This window comes from Notamacropus eugenii, chromosome 4 (assembly GCF_028372415.1).
Source record: "Notamacropus eugenii isolate mMacEug1 chromosome 4, mMacEug1.pri_v2, whole genome shotgun sequence".
Classification (NCBI taxonomy): domain Eukaryota; kingdom Metazoa; phylum Chordata; class Mammalia; order Diprotodontia; family Macropodidae; genus Notamacropus; species Notamacropus eugenii.
Window position 1 is genome coordinate 158,329,809 of NC_092875.1, and position 19,537 is coordinate 158,349,345.

Here is a 19,537-nt window from a genome sequence, read left to right on the forward strand (position 1 = left end):
CAATAATAATAGTAATAATTAATAATAATAAACCATAAAAAGGCAAATAGAACAGCAACACTAATTAAACATTCAAATATGTGTGAAGTATAATCTACATATTTTTTACCAAAGTAATACCACAAAAGCACTCCTTTCTTTCTAAGCAACAGTACGTAAAAATGTTGTTTCTTAAGATTTTTCTTTGTAAATTTTAGAATTGTGAACATTAAAAAAAGCATTCCATATACACAGCAAGACACAAAGATAGAGATTGTTTATGAAAGTGTCAGTCTCTGCTTCATGTTGTTAAAGCTTATCTGTAAATGATGTTTGATCTAAGATAGAACCAGTTTTAAAATCTGTGCGTGTTCACCCTTTCTTGCTGAAGAAGGCCATGCCATCAGAGAAATAGTGACATGACTTGCCCTTGACTTTGTTTTCCAGTGAGGGAGTGGTGTACGTACAGCTCACCAGCCTCACTTCTCCTCCAGAACCATCTGAATCCAGCGACCAGATATTCATCAGGATGGCTGGAGATGACCCAGGATGAGGCAAATGGGATTAAGCGACTTGCCCAAGGGCACACAGCTAGTGAGTGTCAAGTGTCTGAGGTGAAATTTGAACTCAGGTCCTCCTGACTCCTGCACTGGTGCTCTATCCACCATACCACCTAGCTGCCCCAATCTAAAATTTAAAATCTGTGACACTATATTGAATGACTGATATTATATAATCATATCCATCATACTAAGAATGTGTAGGACCAAGGCTTCTTCCTTCAAGGGCAGAAACACTTTCAAGCCTTTACAAACTAGTGAAATAAATAAGCAGGGAAACAGAAAAAAAACAACAGTAATCATTCACTGTATCCATCTCTTCCTACTTGTACAGAAAAAAATTTTTTGTCTGTTTTCATTCTCAGAAAGTTAATGACCCAATTATAGAGTAATGTGAGCTCATTTTCATTCATTTTGCTTATTAATCCAGCAAATACCAAGCACTTGGAAAGCATGCAGAAGATAGCTTCACTTAAGGGTACTATTTGGCAAAATAAAACAAAAACTACCCACTAAGTAGTACCAGTTGGTCCTATTACTTCATGCCTCAGCCAAAAATTCCCTAGAATTCTATCAAGGAGAAAAACTGGCAGATTATTACTATTCAGTGTACACAATGGTCTTTAGAAAATCTCCTTTTCCTGAAAATCTTGCATAAGACTAAAACTTTTTGATTAAAAAAAAAAACAACCCAGAAATTCATTGGTGAAGGCACTGCCCATTTTGATGCACATAAAAGCCCTTCCATCCCTTATCAATTCAAAAGTTGCTATGGCCAACCTTTTAGGAATAAGCATCCCTGAATTTCTAGGCTGGTCCTCAGCTAGACTGAAAATATACAACCTGACATCAGACCCCTCACTAACTCTCCAGCTTTTTTTGGACCTACCAGGAGCACTTGGGAAGTCAGAAATCATGAATTTTAGAACAGACGAAATTTAAAAAAAAAAAGACTGCTAATTTAATGATCCTTTAGACTCCAACTCTGTTTTCAACTCAATTTAAAAGTTGACTAAGAACCCTATCCTGCAAACTACCTGGGAAAACAATTAAACCAACCACTCCAAACTTGAAACTATTCCAATCTTGATTTCACAAGCCAAGGAAATAGAATATTAAGAGTAATAAAAATGTTCCTATAAAGAAGCTAAGTCATTTATCATTGTTTCTAGTAAGCCCAAGAAGGACATTCTATGGAGGATGATCACCAATCTGATTTTCAAACTAGAAAATATTTGTTAACTGCCCTTCTAGCTACCTATGTTACAGAAAGTGTCAAGTACCTAGCAATTTTTCCTTATCAATGGTTCCAGGTGTAGGCAGACCTCTTGGTTTAGAAAGTAAAGTCAACAGCTAAAATGACGTATGCTAAGGCAGCTAGGTGGCTAGGATAGAGTGCCAGGCCAGGAGTCAGGAAGATTCATCTTTATGAGTTCAAATTTGGCTTTAGACACTTATTAGCTGTGTGACCCGACCAAGTCACTTAACCCTGTTTTGTCTCAGTTTCTTATCTGTAAGATGAGCAGAGAAGGAAATGACAAAGTACTCCACTATCTGGGGTGACAAAGAGTTGGACATACTGAAACACCTCAAGAAGATGTTGTATGTATGCTTTTTACCACCTAAATACACAGTTCTCTGACATGCCAACTTTATTCTGCTTCTACAGGCACAAGTTAGATTTCAATAAATTAGAATCCTAGATTCCTGCAACAGGCCTTGAATCTGAGCTGTTCATCTCTAATGAAACTGACACAAGCTACTGGCAGAGTCATAAAACAAGAGAACTTGAAAAATTTTAGAGATCATTTCGTCTAGAAGGTTTATTTAGTCTTCCTTAATCTGGAGTCCATGAATTTGCTTTTTAAAAAACTTTTTTTTGATGAACTCTCCTTCAATGTAATTTATTCCCTTTGTCACTCATGACAAAACATTTTTCTGAGAAGGGGTCCATGACAAAAAAAAAGTTAAGAATCTCTGGTCTAGTCTAGTCCTCTTGTTTTATATGAGAGAGAAAAAAACACCACAGTATCAGTTGGTGCTTATTCCTACAACAGCGCATTTTGTAACGCCTTCTATTTGTGTAAGAAGAACTTTTTGCCCATACACTAATTACTGTACATTGGTATGCTATGCACAGTAAACATTAAAGCTGACATGACTCATTTGCATTTATTTCACAAGCTTCATGAATATTGGATGTTGAAATTAAAAACCCATACCAACTAACATCAGTAAGTCCTGCTGTCAGAGATCCTCTTTATTAAAAGGCAGGGAATACCCACATGTCCAGTTCTATAGAAGGTTTAAGGGGACTGACCACAGTTCAAGGCTGAAATAAAACTTTGGAATTTAATATTGGTTGTAATGCAATACAAAAGAGCACATAACCTATTTATGGACCTTGTAGTAAAGAACAAAGAAAGAGTTTAACTGTGCACATCCCAGAAAAATGGATGCTTTACCCACCAAGAGAGTCACTGACTCTCTCAAGAAAGCAACAGACTTTGCTCTCGACTGGACTATGTGATCTATATGAGACACTTCATTCTGGCATTTCCTCCAAGTGTCCCCCATGCCCAGAATAATCTCTCCTCAAGTCCCAACTAAAATACCATCTTCTCTTAATTCTAGTGCTTCCCTTGTGTTGATTATTGTCTGTTTATCCTTGTTTGAACAGATTTATTTGTTTTCTCCCCTATTAGATTTTGAGCTCCTTGAGGGCTGGGGCTGTCTTTTGTTGCTTTTTGCATCTCCAGCACTCAGCACAGTACCTGGCACAGAGCAGATACTTAACAAATGCTTACTGATTAATCTCCACTCAGGAAATATTCAAGTAGCATATGGCATGAGGAATGAGACTTAAAAAGGAATTTGATGAAAAAAATGAAACAACTATTTCTAAACTCAGGCATAACCAGGAATTCCAAACCTTATCAAAAAGACTCCCCAATGAGCATCTCAGGTTTCAAGATCTTTAAAATCAACTTACTAGTTTCTAATGCTTGCTGCTGTTTGTCCTTTGTTGTCAAAGAGGACCATGACACCAGGGACATGATGCCATGACTTCCAAGTGAATTGAATTTGGTGGAGGGAGAGCTGTGCAAAGTCACCACTCCCTCTCTCCTCTGTAGCCATTGGGGTCCAGTGGCCAGATACAGATCAAGATGACAAGAGATGGCCCACGATGAAGTGGGGGACCTTGGCCTTTTCAAGCTAAGGTCTTAGTTTGACTGAGGCAAAGCACATTCAGTCATTAAAGCTTAATAAGAAATGAAGCAGAGAATGGCCTCTTTATCTACTCAACAACAACAAAATCAGTCTGGAAGGGGAAGACCCTCAGAGTTTCTGACCAAAACAGACAATTGCTATTTACATGAATACTATTTACATGAATGTAAAATGGTTCCAGTGATAATCACCAAAGCGAGAGGGAAGAGGACAGATGGTTAAGGGCTACCTGGAATGGCTTCAGGCTGGTTTTTGCATGCTAACTTAATAAGATACCACTTTTGCAACCAAGGAGAAAACAGTGAACTTGAGCACATTTTATTTACATTTAAATCAGTTTTACAGAAAACATTCTGACTCCTCTTAAGATTAAAAAAGGAACAAGGCACAGATTGAAGGTGGTAACAAAATAGGATGACTACATGGAACACCAAAACCCCCATTTTAAAAAAACAGATAACACTGTAAAAATAAGACACATACGCTTGGTTTCTAATGATATTTAACCATTCTTTGCCAGGGTAATATTTGGTTGTACATTTAATGTGTACCTGACAGAAATAAAAACAAAAAATGAGCAACAACAAAAAACCACATCCTCCTTGCTTCTGATCATATTTTTAGGCAAATTAACTTAAGAGAGTTAAGGATTTTGTTTTTCCTTAAAGCTACTGACTTGGTAACCTTGGAAGAAGTTAAGAATTTCCTTAACTCTAGTATTGTAGGTCAAGCCCTGCATTTTGACCATCATGCCATGCTGTGGAGGAATAATGCTAACATTAGCAGCTCTAGAGAAGTAGCCAATATTGTTAAGTGAACCTGGGGGGCTAGAAGAAGAAAAACAGTGAACCCAAAGAAACAGATGACAGTCTTTCAAATTATAAGAAAAAACCAAGCTTTTCCTACTATGTGCATTGCTCACTAACATGAAGTCAAAGAAAGGAGGAGGCAGTTCAACCATTTCCTCTTCATATTCCTTTCCTTATGACTCTAAGAAAAGAAAAGGAAGCCTTCTAGGTCCCTCAAGCAGAGGGCACTATCCCCAAAATCTACCCTCCTGGCCAACTTCCATCAATCCAAGCCTTTTATTCTCAATAACACCCATAAAGGCAAATGATAGCTAAATAAATCAGTTGGGGTTGACAAAATCCAAATATTCAGACATGAATTTCAGCCACCTGTGGTGTTGTCACTTTCTGTGGTTCTATAGAACACTATCTGCAGGGGGATGAATGATGAAAAATGCCCTTGAGAGCTAGTTTTGCAAGATGAGATCCCACAGTGCTGCAATATGACATTGTTTTGCTTTTTAAGTAGGGCACTGTTAAACTTCAGTCAAATTATCCTGAGATAATATAGTTATCAAATATCTCCATCAGATGTTTCTCTAGTAACCACCTCCAAGGAGTTCAAAGTACATTAGTTACTGAGTTTTGTTTGTTTTATGTTGACCTCAGTTGTTTATAACAAAGTGTTCAGAGGCCAAGGATTGGTTCCCCCTTAGACTAATTAGAATTGCTTCTGTTCTCCCCCCAAAGAATGTTACTCCAATCCTAGACGGACATCTTGAAAAAACACACCAAAATATGGCATTGATTACAAGGTAGAGTCAGGGTAAATTCATCACCACTACTGAAAGAAACCTCAAAGCATATACTTAGAACATCTTCACATGGGAGGACAAAATTATGTAGTATAAGACAAAAGGGAATTTATCTTCAATCACTAAGCTTACCTATTTGAGAGGGAAAAACATAGTATGAAAGTAGAAAATAAAATAGACTAGAAAATCTGCATAGTTTTTGACCCCTTCTTCACCATTATTTTCACTCCATTTTCATATCTTACCAATTCTAAGCTCAAACTCCCACTAATGCACTAATGGTCTAGCTATCCCAGTCCTAGATTACTGCCAACAACCCTCCTAGCTTCCTATCTTTTGACTTCAGTTCAACTGACAGAGACTAGAATAGTAATAGAAATCTAGAAGCCATTTAGAGACACCTCATTTTAACATAAAAAAACAAAAATTTGATTTGTGAAAATCAAATGAAATAATATTTATTAAAGTGTTTAGCACAATGCCTGACATACAGCAAATGCTATCTAAATGCTAGCTATTATTACTAATTATTGTGGGTATTTTCTCCTGTGTGTTCAAGCACATATGTGTCAGCAGAGTTGTGATTTTGTCAGTATGCAGAGCTTCCAGTGAAAAATTTTCACTGGAAAAATTTTCTCTACCAATACTGTCATTCAGTCAATATTGCAGCATTGGATTTATAAATCATTTACTTTGTGCTAGGCACCATGTTAAGCACTGAGAATACAAAAAGAGATCAAAACAGCCCATGCACTCAAGGAGCCCACGATCTGCTGGAGGACCATGACTACACCGGCATGTATCTTAGCAATTTATGTCTTAGAGAGATACCTGGAGGAACCAGGGTTTTCCTGGTTCACAGGCCAACTTTCAATCTACTATACCACATTCTTCTCAGTTATTTTAATAAAACTCTATCTTCACTGAAATAACTAGCACTTAGAGAAAATAGTATGTTTGAATAAGTATGGTTCATTTTTATTTAGAATGAAGAAAATATCTGGACTAGATAGCAAAAGCAATTCCTCACTGCATCGTAATATTGTAACACTGCATCATAACATTGTAACACTGCATCGTAACATTGTAACGTACTAGAAAGTATTGGTTCTAGAGTTGAGAGACTTTGATTCAAAACCATGTGTCTTCAAGATGTCATTTAACTTCCCTAGGCCTCATTTTTCTCACCTGTAAAATGAGGGGGTGGGATTAGATGGCCTTGGAGGACCCTAAAAGATCTAAATCTGTGACATTATGTTCCTTTTGAACACACCCTCATATAGAAATTTTTGTTGTTCAGTCATTTCAATTGTGTCCAACTTTTTGTGACCCCACTTCACGTTTTATTGACAAAGATTCTGGAGTAGTTTGCCATTTCCTTCTCTGGTTCCTTCTACAGATAAGGAAACTGAGGCAAACAGGGTCATACAACTGGTAAATGTCAGCTCAGGAAGACTCATCTTCCTGATTCCATGCCTGGTGCAACAAGATGTCACTGCCCCTATCTAGAAATATCAGCCACCAAAAATGCAAGATGGGACCATTAGAGATTTACTTCTCTTCCGCTAACTACAAATAATCATTCAACTTCATGAGGTTCAATAAGAGAAATTTAATTTTACAAATTTTATTAAATTCCAATCTCATATTATAGTTTGCTTAACTAAATATTTGGATGACCAAGCATCTTTAAAAGTAAAATTACTTTTTTTAAACCTTGACATTGGTAGGTTTTCTTCACTAAATTAAGCAAAATGTAAGAGTTAAGAAACTGAGTAGCCTTAAACTTTTGCAAACTGAGAAAGGAAAGTCCTCTAAGAAGTCTTACAATGACCAAAAGAATGTTAAGAAAGCAAGAAATTCCAAAATTAAACAGTAGAAATGACAAAGTAGTCATTTTATAAGGCCTTGATCTTGCACCCAAATGAAATACTGCTTAGCTTCTCATTTACATAAAGACTCATTTGAAGAGTATACAGGTCATTTATTATTGAGAGGCTAATTGGGTGGGACAGAAAGTACTGTTGAGGGGGGGGAGAAAGGATTTGGAATATAACTTACACCTGTTTGGGGTGCATTTTCCCTTTGCTAAAGATGATTCATAAGTCATTACAGCCTCCAAGGAAAAGTGGGCCAACTAAAGCATTATGACAAAGGCAGAAAAACATGCAAGTCTAATCCATCTCTATTCAAAGGGTCAGATGGGTGTTTAATTGCAGACACATGACAAGTCTCTCATCTAAAATGGTCTCCACCTATGTTACCAATTAGAAGGGAGGACATTCTTTTGCAAGGAGGAGTGAGGAGCCTTAATAAAAAGCAAAGATTCAACAGGAAAGAAGTGAGTGGCATAGGAAGGGAAAGAAAAAATAAATGTGGATTATTCATGGTGTACATCTCATTCTTCTATACCTTCTGTTCACTTCTTGGATTTGGGATTTTTTATTTGTGACCTGTATCTACTCTAGCTTGTGAAAAAAAAAGAAAGGTTCTGTTCCCTTACTCTTCAAGGTATTGTACTGGCAGATGATGTCTTGGCCTCTAAATACCTGGAACATTCTTCTCATTACAGATTTCTATTTCTTAAGGACTGCTTTTGCCACTTTATCCAAAAGGGGTCTCTCTTCACTATCACTCCTCAGACCTCTCAAAACAACACAAGAGTACTCCTGTCATGGAATTCAAAGACCATATTCTCATGAGGATTCTCACCTGAGGAGTAAAGTGTAATTATATTCTTTGACCACATCATGTGAGAGACGATAAAATAAATCCAACATCTTCCTGTTCTACACCTGCAGTGCAAGGGTTTAGCTCCTTCTGAGTAGACACTGTTTCATTCATTGTACATTTATACACAATTCTAAGCACATAATAGGCACTTAATAAAGATTTGTGAATCGACTGACTTAAATGCAGGAATTCAAGTTTTCCTATTTTAAAGAATAATTGCTAAAATTAAAACATAAAGTAATATGTTTTTCATAGAGCTATAAAACAATGGGGCAGCTAGGTGGCACAGTGGTGCTGGGTCTGAAGAAAGGAAGACATTTTCATGAGTTCAAATCTGGCCTCAGAAACTTACAGCTGTGTGACTCTGGGCAAGTCACATAACCCTGTTTGCCTCAGTTTCCTCATCTGTAAAATGAGCTAGAGAAGGAAATGGCAGACCACTCCACTATCTTTGTCAAGAAAACCCCAAATGGGATTAAGAAGAGTTGGGCATGACTGAAAAAAATTAGATTTAAAGCTGGAATGAATGAATGAAAAACAGTTTGCTAGTGTGTATTAGGTGAATAACACTGTGCTAAGCACTGATGATACAAAGAGAAAAATGACAGGCCCTGCTTTGAAGGTTATGACATTCACATACAGGAAGTTTCAGCTTCAAGTTAAGAAGGGAATTGAGAGGTTATAGAATCCAATTCCTTCCTTTTACAAATGAGGAAACTGAAGCATAGAAAAGTTTAAAAACTTGCCCAATGTTCCACAACAAGTAACTAAGGAAAAATCTGAATCCATGTCTCCCTGACTTCAAACCTAGCATTCTATCTCCTACCCTGCTGATGTCAAAGTCAAGTAGAGATGGAGCCACTAAACCATATATCCCATTGGGTGCATATTGACTTAGAAAACTGTTAGCATTATCCATGTTCTAGTTTATATTTATTTTTTTAAAAATATTTCTCATTTACATGTTAATGTGATTTGTGTTGCACTCTTATTTTGAGTCTCATGGTAGACTGTGTATCTGACACCTCTGCACTACATCAAGATATAATGGCTAGGGTGCTGGCTTTAGAACTCAGAAGACTTAGATTCAAGTCCTGCTTATGACACGTGGCTAGGATTGAATCCAGTCTCTGACAAACATCTCTGAGCCTCAGTTACTTTATCTGTAAAATGGGGACATTGCCATTTCAAGTGCCATTTCAAATCCACAGGATTATCAGGAGTTTCAAATGAGATAATTTACATAAAGTTTTAAGCATTTAATATTTAGATGTTACATAAAGCCCACCCACGCACTCACAATACTGAGGAAAATAAGGGTCTTCTCCTCCCAGTTTGATTTTTTTTTTTTAATTAAAGGGGCCATCCCTTGAGCAACTACTTAAAGAAGCCTATATTCACTGAATAGGTGTATCTCACTTAGAGTGAGAATGCTATAGGACCTTAGCCTGAAAAGGTCAGGGTCTCACATGGCATCCTGGGCCATCTTCAGCTGTCCTGATGAATATCAGGCCACTGGACCCATATGGCTCAGGAGAAGAAAGTGAGGTTGGTGACCTTGCATAGCCCTCCCTCACTCAAATCAAAGTCAAGTGCAAGTCATGTCAGCATCTTGATGTCATGGTCCTCTTCAAGAACGAAAGGCAAACACAACAACAAGCTACATAAAGGTTGGGGATTATTATGACACTTAGAAGGAAGCCTGGCATGATGCCTACCACCTAATTGAAGAGATCAATAAATAGCCATGATTTCACCTTTTCTTATTCTTAACTTGTAGATAGGGATGGAAGATAAAATTGAAAGCCTATCTCCCTGAATATTTCCAGAAAATGGATGAAAATGATATCTTCCTCCTAGACAATGCTGGCCATCCCACCTGAAGGTTTTGAAGATGGTCTCTTAAGCACCCTCTCATCTAAGGCATACTTAAAAAGCTGCTTTGTCTTTCCTAAATGCCAGAGAATAGTAAGACTCTCACTTTCTTCCATTAGGCAAGAGGCGTGTTTCCTTTTACAACCTACATTGTTTTCCTCATTCAGGGACAGTCAGTGCCAGAATACATTTATAGACTGGCCACAACACTTTTTCTGCTCTACTTCATGTCCCAAAAATGAGGCATGAAATGCGAAAGCAAAGGAATGGGGACAAACAACTGTGTTCTTAAACCTAGTGAAGGTAAATGATGAGGAACATGGGTCTGCTGGCTTCAGGTAGTCAGTCAAGAGTGGAGGGACAGTGGAAATAACACTGAATTAAACTGCATAACCCTTGGACAAGTTAATGCCTAAAGCCTCAGTTTCTTCATCTGTAAAATGGGGCTAATACTTAGGACTGTTGTGAGGAAAGGGCTTTGTACTACTTAAGGAAATGTATCAAGGTGAGCTAGGACTGAAATGCTGGTTTCTCTCTTTGAATCTCCCTTAGTAGGAGGATTGGGTAGTTTTACTCTGTACCACATTCTGGGTATTATCAGGAAACAAATTTTAAAAGTTCAGAGGGAAAAGTGAAGCTCACTCTGGATACTATCAGCATTACTGAGAATTGATCTCTTATGTGATCAGTGTAATAGCCCTGGGCAGGAAGCCAATGTGATGTACTCCTCTGGCATTTCCTCCCTAGGGACTGAAAGGCAAGTCTCTAGATTACCTGTGAAAAGAGCCTCATGTGATTTTGAAGGGTGATGCTCTCTTACTCTTGGACAATTATTTCCTAAAACATTGTAACAAAAAGCTTTAAAAAGAAATAATCGTTCAGATTTTTCTATCATGAACAATGATGGCAATACAGAATAAAATGCAAAAGTATGGCATGGCCTAGGGGAAAAACACTGAAGATGGCATCAGAAGACACCTGGGTTCAAATCCCAGCTCTACCTGTAAAACTCAGATGAGTCTCTTGACCTTTGGGGACCTTAGTTTCTTCCTCTGGAAAATGAGGGCATTGGATTAGGGACCCCTAAGGTCCCTTCCATATCCACATGTAAGATCAGAAGGTTTTTTTTTTCTCCAATCAATAGTTTTATTTCACAAATAGAAAAATTTAGTTATTAAATGGGAGAGACAGGATAACAGATCAGTTAATTCTGCTGAACTGCTTATTACTCTCCACCTTTTGTTTTTTTAATACTTTTTTAAACAGGCTAGATGGTACAGAGAAAAGAGCACTAGATCAAGGGTTGGGACAACCTAAATTCAAAGCCAGCCTCAGATACTTACTAGCAGTGTAATCTTGGACAAGTAATTTAACCTCTGCCTCAGTTTCCTCATCTGTAAAATGGGAGGTTAACAAGTAGTAAGAGGATAAAATGAGATCATATTTGTAAACTGCTCTGCAAACTTTAAGGGCTTTCATAAATACTAACTATTGTCGCTGTTAGCTTCTGAATATGAAGAAGAGAAGGGTTACATATGAAAATGAAAGTGATGTAAAAAATACCCATGATTTTTAATGGGAAAGTTAGAATTAGAATTTTACACTTAGAAGAGTACATGCAACTACTTCATTTACATTTTAATTAATTTCAGATTGAGGAAATGTATCCATAGAGGTGAAATATCTTGTCCCAAGTCACATAGCTTGTTAGTGGCAGATCTGAAAACAGAACTTGCTATTCAGTTGTTTTTCAGTTGGGTCTGATTCTTTTTGACTGTATTTGGGGTTTGCTCGGCAAAGATGGTGGAGTGGTTTGCCATTTCCTTCTCCAGTTCATTTTACAGAGGAGGAAATGGTGATAAACAGGGTTAAATGACATGCCCAGGGTCACATAGCTACTGGGTGTCTGAGGGCAGATTTGAACTCAGGAAGATGGGTCTTCTTGACTCTAGGTCTAGTACTCTATCCACTGTACCACCTACCTGCCCCCCCCCCTCAAAAGAACTAAGAGCGCTTAATTCCCTAGTTATTTCCATTCTCATATTGGCCCCTATAAGTCAGTAGGTAGTGTAGGTTGCAAGAATGCAGGACATCAGAATACCAATTTTAGGCACTTTTGAAATGTATCATTTGCTACGAATTTCTGTTATGGAACCACTTATCCACAGGTTCTAGGTTGTTTTTTAAATCAATCAATCAATCAATCCATATTTATTAAGTACCTAATATGCATCAGGCACTGGGCAGGAGCTATGGATACAAATAAAAAATTCTTTCCATTTTACAGCAATGTATGTGGAGAATATACTTTGGATAATCTCCAAGAGAGGGTCACTTTGGGGGTTCTCAGTGTTTGAGACATTTCAACATTTCACCTTCTCCAAACTTTTTTTTGTTTCTTTTTTAAACAATTAAAATAAAACTAATACATCATCCAAAAGTTCACGCAACATTGCACATTGGGATCAACCCCTCTATTTTAAAAAACTTCACAAAAATCTTTGTTCTCTCACTCCTACTCCTCCACCTCATGGAGGGTGGGGAAAGAGGATGAAATTTCTTATAACAAATAAGCAACATCACAATTGTATGGCAGTGATTGTTAAACATTACAAAATAAAAAAAAAATAAAAAAATAAAAAAAAAAAACAAATAAGCAACATCAAGCAAAACAAACTCCCTTAATGTACGTATACACACACACACACACACACACACACACACACACACACACACAATCACATTCTGCGCCCTAAATCTGTCATATCTCTATAATGAATGGGATGCTTTATCATTAGTCCTTTGGAATCATAGAATAGTCATCATATTTATTCTTATAGCTTTCAAAGTTGTGTGTGTGTGTGTGTGTGTGTGTGTGTGTATGTATACACACACATATACACATCAATATCATAAAAATGAACAATTTGTTGGACTTTTACAAACTGATACAGAATGAAATGAGAAGAACCAGGAGGACAATTTATATCAATAAAAACAATACTGTAAAGGCAGGTTCCAATTAATCCAATGTCCAGTCCCACAATAGCTAAAGTGCTACCAGACCTTAACTCAAAAGGCCAATCATTAGGCAGATAGAACACAAAAGGAAATCTGGCCAATCTAAGAAAAAGAAGATCTGATTTTAAGGACCAATATTTTAAAATTTAATTTTGGAGAAAATTATAAGTGTTGTGAAGTTTGTGCTATTGCTATGTGTTGCTATACTGTTATGTACCTTTACATATCATACACAAATTATATGCCATTTTTTTCTTTTTTAGGATTGTGAATTATGGTTTGTCCTTCATTCTCGAAGAGCACCATAACATCAGGAAGATGATGCCACGACTTGCAAGTGAATTGGATTTAAGTGAGGGAGGGCTGTGCAAAGTCACCAACCTCACTTTCTCCTCCAGAGCCATCTGGGTCTAGTGGCCAGATATTGATCAGGACAACTGGAGATGACCCAACTCCTTTTTATAGGAAAATAGGTCTTGCTCTCTCACCTAATCCAAAAGCTGAATGGCCACTCAAGGACTGAATCCTACTACTAACTGTCATTGCAACTTTAGTCTGTTCATTTTCCCAAGCTGGATGGACTTCCTCCTCCACAGGTAGCTTTGGCAGTTCTGTACTCCTTGGGGCCCACCGTATTAGAACCAGACAGTGAAGGCTTTTGACTGGCTTAGCATACTGCTGCTCAGAACTCCTAAACTCAAGAAATCCACCAGCCTCAGCCTCCACGGTAGCTGAGATTATAGGCATATGCCATCATCCTCTATAGATGACAAACACTTTCTTACCTGCATTTTGTTAAGTCATCAACTTTGCTGGCTAAAAAATGGATTTCCTGATTTATATTTAGCATAAATCAGTTAGGAGGTGCAGTGGAGAGAGTGCTGGGCAAGGAGCCAGAAAGAGCCAAGTTTAAATTCAGCCTCAGATACTTAAGAGCTTCATCACCCTAGGCACTTAAGCTCTCTCAGCCTCAGTTGCCTCGATTATAAAATGAGGATAATAATAGCACCTAACTCACAGAGTTCTTGTGGGAATCAAATGAAATAATCTTAACATGCTTTATAAATACTAGCTATTATTAATATGTTTAATTTATATTAAATATAGTTCAGTGTTTACACTGAATATCTGCTTTCTTCCCCACCCCAACTCCTTTTCTGTTCTCTTTCTCCCCCATGTTATAATTTCCTTAAATGTGCAGCAAGAACATGATACTAAATCGTCCACACACAGCCCAGAAAGAACCAAAGAGTCATACAAGAGAGGGCCCTTTCTAAAGTTCTTTTTTGGTCCCAGGTTTGGCAACAAGGAGCTATTCCCTGCTAACCTTGAGTGTGACCACAGACAATATTCTTTTATGAGCTCTGTGTCCTGGTCCTACAAGGAGTTCTTTGTTCCTGCCTCTCGGTTCCACTTTCCTCTGTGCCTTACCTGGGATAGTATGCTGTGTAGTTCATGAATAGCTGTGTGCCTGCTGGGTAGTAGGCTGTGGAGGGCTGCAGTGTCCGGGGACTCAGCAGGACAGAAGGCTGATAAAGGGCAGCTTCCGTTGGGATCACTGCGGCAGGGGCTGGAAACGTGTAGGAGGGAGGAGACAAACCTAAATGGGAAAAAGGGGAGAGTTACAGTGCACACACAGGGAAGGGGCCATAGTTATTATTTGTAGATGCCAGCTGTGCAGTCGGGAGTCTTCCCAGACTTCTCACCCTTGTCTTTTTGGCTCCAAGGAACCCTTGGTATTAATGTGGCAACTGCACACATTCCAATGACCTGGAAATTACAGCTTCTCCTAGGAAATCTGACAAATGCCATGTCTTAGAACCAGCCTCATGTCTGTTTCTCTAACAGCATGACATGAACATTTTCCCAGTCGTCTGAATGGTCTCAACTATGCATTAGTTCCATGATGGAAAACTTACATACTTGCACAGATACTGAATAAAGCACAGTATAACAAACTTCTAGTTGTTCAAAGGGTCAGTTTTGTCTCATTTGAGGACCTCTTGATTCTCTTTTCCTTTGACACTCTCTTTAATGCTACCCTTCTTCCTGGTGGCTATACCGAGAACTCACACCAAAATATGCATCAGTTCATTTAGTATTCCTGCGTGTATCCCCCAGGAAATGTGGGTCAGAACATACTGGAGAGTAAAGAGAGAGACCCACAGGGGTCCAGCCTACCCCAGATCAATGCCCACCCCAGGAAGAATATCTCTAAGGGCCGGATATCTCATGTCAGACTGGAGATGTCTAATCCAGGGCTATAGGTAACCTGCCTCAGGTAGGTTCAGAATTTAATTCAAAGAAGTCTGAAGCTAACCCTAAGGCTAAGAGTGTCTCTAGAACTGACACTGTCTTAGGATCATAGGAATACAGATTCAGAGTTGAGGTGACCTCAGAAGTCACCTAGTCCAACTTCATTTTATAGATGAGGAAGCTTGAGGTCCAAAGATACTAAGTGACTTCCTCATGGTCATTCAGGCAGCATGTGGCAGAGCCAGAATTCAAAGCCCCTGAGTCCAGATTCCATATTCTTTACATTGCACCATACTATCACTCTTCTCAGGATCCTTTAGAGGAGGGCTGACCTAGCAACTGGCCAGGGATATCTGAATTTTTGTCAGCCTTTGGTCAAGATGTCTTTCCTAAAAGGATCAATTCAAATCATTCATCTTAGTTCTTACTCAGTAGTTCTCATTTTTGAACCAGGCTGAGATAGGTGTATGATTATGGAAAAGAAATTCTGAGTATAACTACAGAATTCATTTAGCCATATCATTGTGATTCTAAGACTATCTCCAATTGAAGAGGCAACTTGCTTTTCACCTTCTTTCTCTTACCTATCAGTGAATATTTCAGAAATATACCATGTCATACATGAGGCATATCAACATTTATTTAGAATTTGCTTCATATCAGTAATTTCCAGTTCACAATTTTTTACAGGTCTCAGCTTCTTTTCTTGGAGGCTAAAATTATACAACCAAAAGTGAAGCCATTTGCCCTTGAAAAGAATCTAACTAAACACTCAGACCAATGTACTGAACAGACAAGGAAACTGAGGCAACAAAAAGCTGATCAATCCAAAATCATAAAGTCAAGGCCAGACCAGAGATTTGAGCCAGTTTCACCACTCCTGTTTCTTACAGTACATTTGCCTCATACTGATAAGATGTGCTGAATGATTAAATGACAAACTGAAGTAACTGAATAGATCTGCTCTGTATTCAAACAATGGAAGGCAAAGAATTCTTGTTTTTATCCAAATTTTTGATAAGTACAAGTGCTACCTCTGAGATTTAATTGATTCCCCTAAAGAATTTGGGGATCTGGAAAGCCTCTTGTAGTTTGTGTATAATTATTTTTAAGTAGGACACTTAATTATGAATTTTCTTAGGAACAAAATGATTTTGCTTAACTGCTCTTCAATATATTGCTCCTGCAGTATACTGTTAACAGCCAGAGAGATTATTTCAAAAGTCAATGAATAAATACTTTCCTCACATTTTCAAAATCAAACTCCTCAATATTAGTTTTCTGTTTAGCATCACTCTTCAAAAAGCAGGTATGAAATGCACCCCAAATTGTGTGATTGTTTTAGTTGTATGACATGAGGTCAAAAGAATTTCACCTTGAAGAGTATTTTATTATAGAAAAAGGAACAAACATGATACTAAGCTTTATCAGAGAGAATCCAGTACAATGTGAGTTAATTCTTCCTTTAGACACATGGCAATCTTAATTAGACTGTTTGGTTCTTAAATTCATTTTCATCCCTCTCCCCAAACAAAGACTGGGAATGAATACTACTATCTAACATTTATAGGGGATTTAATATATGCCAGGCCCTCTGCTAAGATCTTTACAATTATTATCTCATTTGATCCTCACAACAATTCGGGGAGATAGGTGCTATTATTAACCCAATTTTACAAATGAAGAAACTGAGGCAAAGGTTAAGTGACTTGCCCAGGGTCACATAGCTAGTGAGAGTCTGAGTTCATATTTGAGTTCAGATCTTCCTGACATCAGGATCATAGCTTTGGCCATTTCACAACCTGCCTCCCCAAATACTTCTTTGCTCAGAAAGATAAAATGGATTTGGTCCTATCTAACCTTCTTGCTCAGAAAGATAAAATGGATTTGGTCCTATCTAACCTCCGAAGGGAAGACTGTTTCATGTCTCTGAAGGGCTAAGGCATTACTAGCTGTTTTCTAAAAAGGGAAGGAAGAGGGGAATGCACACATTGTGAGTGAAAGAATTTAGATTCTGTGGGAAGATGTCACCCAACTATAACATGTAATAAAATGCATTGTAGAGGGAGACTATAGGATTTCTTTAGAGACATTGATAAATTATGGCAGAGAAATATTTGGCCAGATTATATCAATATATGATTTCTCCTCAATCACCTGGATTCTTTTGAAATTTTAAAATATCATAAATATTTAATTTATTTAATTAAATTATTTTAAATAAAATACCAATTTATTATTTTATATTACTATTAATTGATTAAAATTAATTAATTAATAATGATAAATAAAATAAAATAAAATAAACTTTCTCCTAAGTGGTTTTTCAGGTTCATTTCACAACCTGTTTGGGCATCAGTTTACTAATCTGTAATCTAAAAAAATTAATAATCTCTTTCTACTTCTAAATCCTATGGTCCTAAATTGAAAACACTTTTGATAATTGGCAAAAGTAGTATACACATCTAATCTAGGTAGTTACCCTAAAATCTCCTTTACATTATCCTATTATAAATCATGTGTACAGGAAGGATTATCTCCAGAGATAAAAGTATTATTTTTATTAGCACAAATGTAATCAATATTCAGTCAACAAGTCATCTGACTAAATGAAGCAGTGATAAGGACTTTTTTTTTTTTAACTAGAACTTGGTCTAAATCTTCCAGCTCTTCCAAATGGAAATCAGATTTCTAAATCAAATCATCATTTCTAGTTATCTTTGGAATTCATTTGAGTTGTGATACATCCTTGATCCCAAGACTAAAAATTTTATATTAAGTGAACCCTTTATATAAACAAATATTATGAAGACAAATGTTTTTTTCAATAAGCATGATTTCAGATACAATTAAAAGTTTCACCTGCATACCACCCCCCACCCCAAGCATTAAATTTTGGATCTTTAAAACATTTTGCCTAATCACTATCCCAAACTTAGTATGAACTAAAAAGCATGTTTATATAATAGATAGGACACCAGCTGACTGCTACCCAGATTCCAATGAGCAAGAGCATGGCCTGAAATTAAGCACTGATCCTGTGACTCAATGAAAACTTTGGCTAGTTTAATTACACATTCTGTTTTTGTGTTAACTTGTTACTCCAGACACCCTGTAACGTAACAGAGTAAATATGTCTCAACAAGTCAATATGTGAGTTTTATTTTTCCTCATCCAGAAAGTAGGGGAGAAAAAGAACAAACCTACCATCACTCACGCAATGAAGCTTTTCATGAAAAAACTTCAATTTCACCTTTAAATTATTGTACATGTGTGTTAAAATATCTCTATAGCCATGTTGCTTCCCAGAGTCAGTGCTTACTTACTTGGGCATGTTAAGCTTTATAAATCAAGTTGCTTATCACTGGAGAGGCAAGAGGGTGATCTGAAAGGTTGGTTTTGTTTGTTTTTAACATTTTTTTATTATGGATATCCACAACCAAGATCTGAAATTAAATCACCAGATACTATTGATTTCAGATGAGAAAGCTTCACATGATCACTTTATCTGCCTCAGAAAGAGCCAGGAACATAGTTATGAAAGCAGCTCAAGCACCTACCAGCACATAGCGGAGGATAGCGCCAAGACCCAAGAAAAACTTACATGGTAACTTACATGGCGGTGGGGATAAGCCATTTCGATTTAAAGTGCCCCCCATTAACACAAAGTTCATCTCCTCAGCTGAACACTGAAAGACTTCAACATATCTGTCCTTCATAGTCTTTTTATGACACTTTTGTGCAGCCATGAATGCTCTGTCTGCAGATTTCATCTGGATAAAGGCATCTCCTGATGGGCGACCCTGATGGAGGGAAGAGGGAAGAAAAAAAAGCCTTCTTGTATAACAAGGGAAAATAAGATTCATCTTCTATTTCTAGGAAACAATTGTTGGTTGATATGCCATGGGACAATCATTTACGTCATTGAAATTTTAATTATGAAATGCAGGTGTTTGCAAATCTACAAAGACAGATTTGCATTCTATTATCAAAACATTGGGAACAATATCTCTTTCTCAGTTGGACTACAAAAGCAGAAGTAAAGAATTTGGAAGCTCCAAACTGAAAGGAATTCTCTTCCTTTGACACAAATACAGCATCAGAGTAGAAAGTGTCTTTATAACCTTCACTATGGTCTCTAAGTACAGTTTGCAGTTTTAGGGGTTTTGTTTTTTTCTTCCTGAAAAACAGATAAGTATGTGACCTCCTGATTAATCTTAATCCAATATGGAAAGGTACTATTGGAGCTGAGCTGGAGTTGCAAATATCTCATTCCACA

The 19,537-nt window shown here is 37.3% G+C and overlaps 1 protein-coding gene across 4 annotated transcripts in view; it reads right to left on the reverse strand.

Annotated features, from left to right (window-relative positions):
- The window catches only part of ESRP1 (epithelial splicing regulatory protein 1), a 104,884-nt gene that overhangs the window by 23,301 nt on the left and 62,046 nt on the right, over window positions 1–19,537 (reverse strand). For 2 of the 4 annotated variants that reach the window (XM_072603500.1, XM_072603498.1), the window contains exons 12-13: window positions 18,863–19,061; window positions 14,434–14,602 (exon numbers count right to left, since the gene is read on the reverse strand). In XM_072603500.1, the coding sequence (XP_072459601.1) occupies window positions 14,434–14,602; window positions 18,863–19,061 (368 nt within the window). Of the gene's footprint in view, window positions 1–4,446; window positions 4,598–14,433; window positions 14,603–18,862; window positions 19,062–19,537 lie in introns of all 4 variants that reach the window. The other 2 variants (XM_072603502.1, XM_072603499.1) reach the window with 2 other exon arrangements.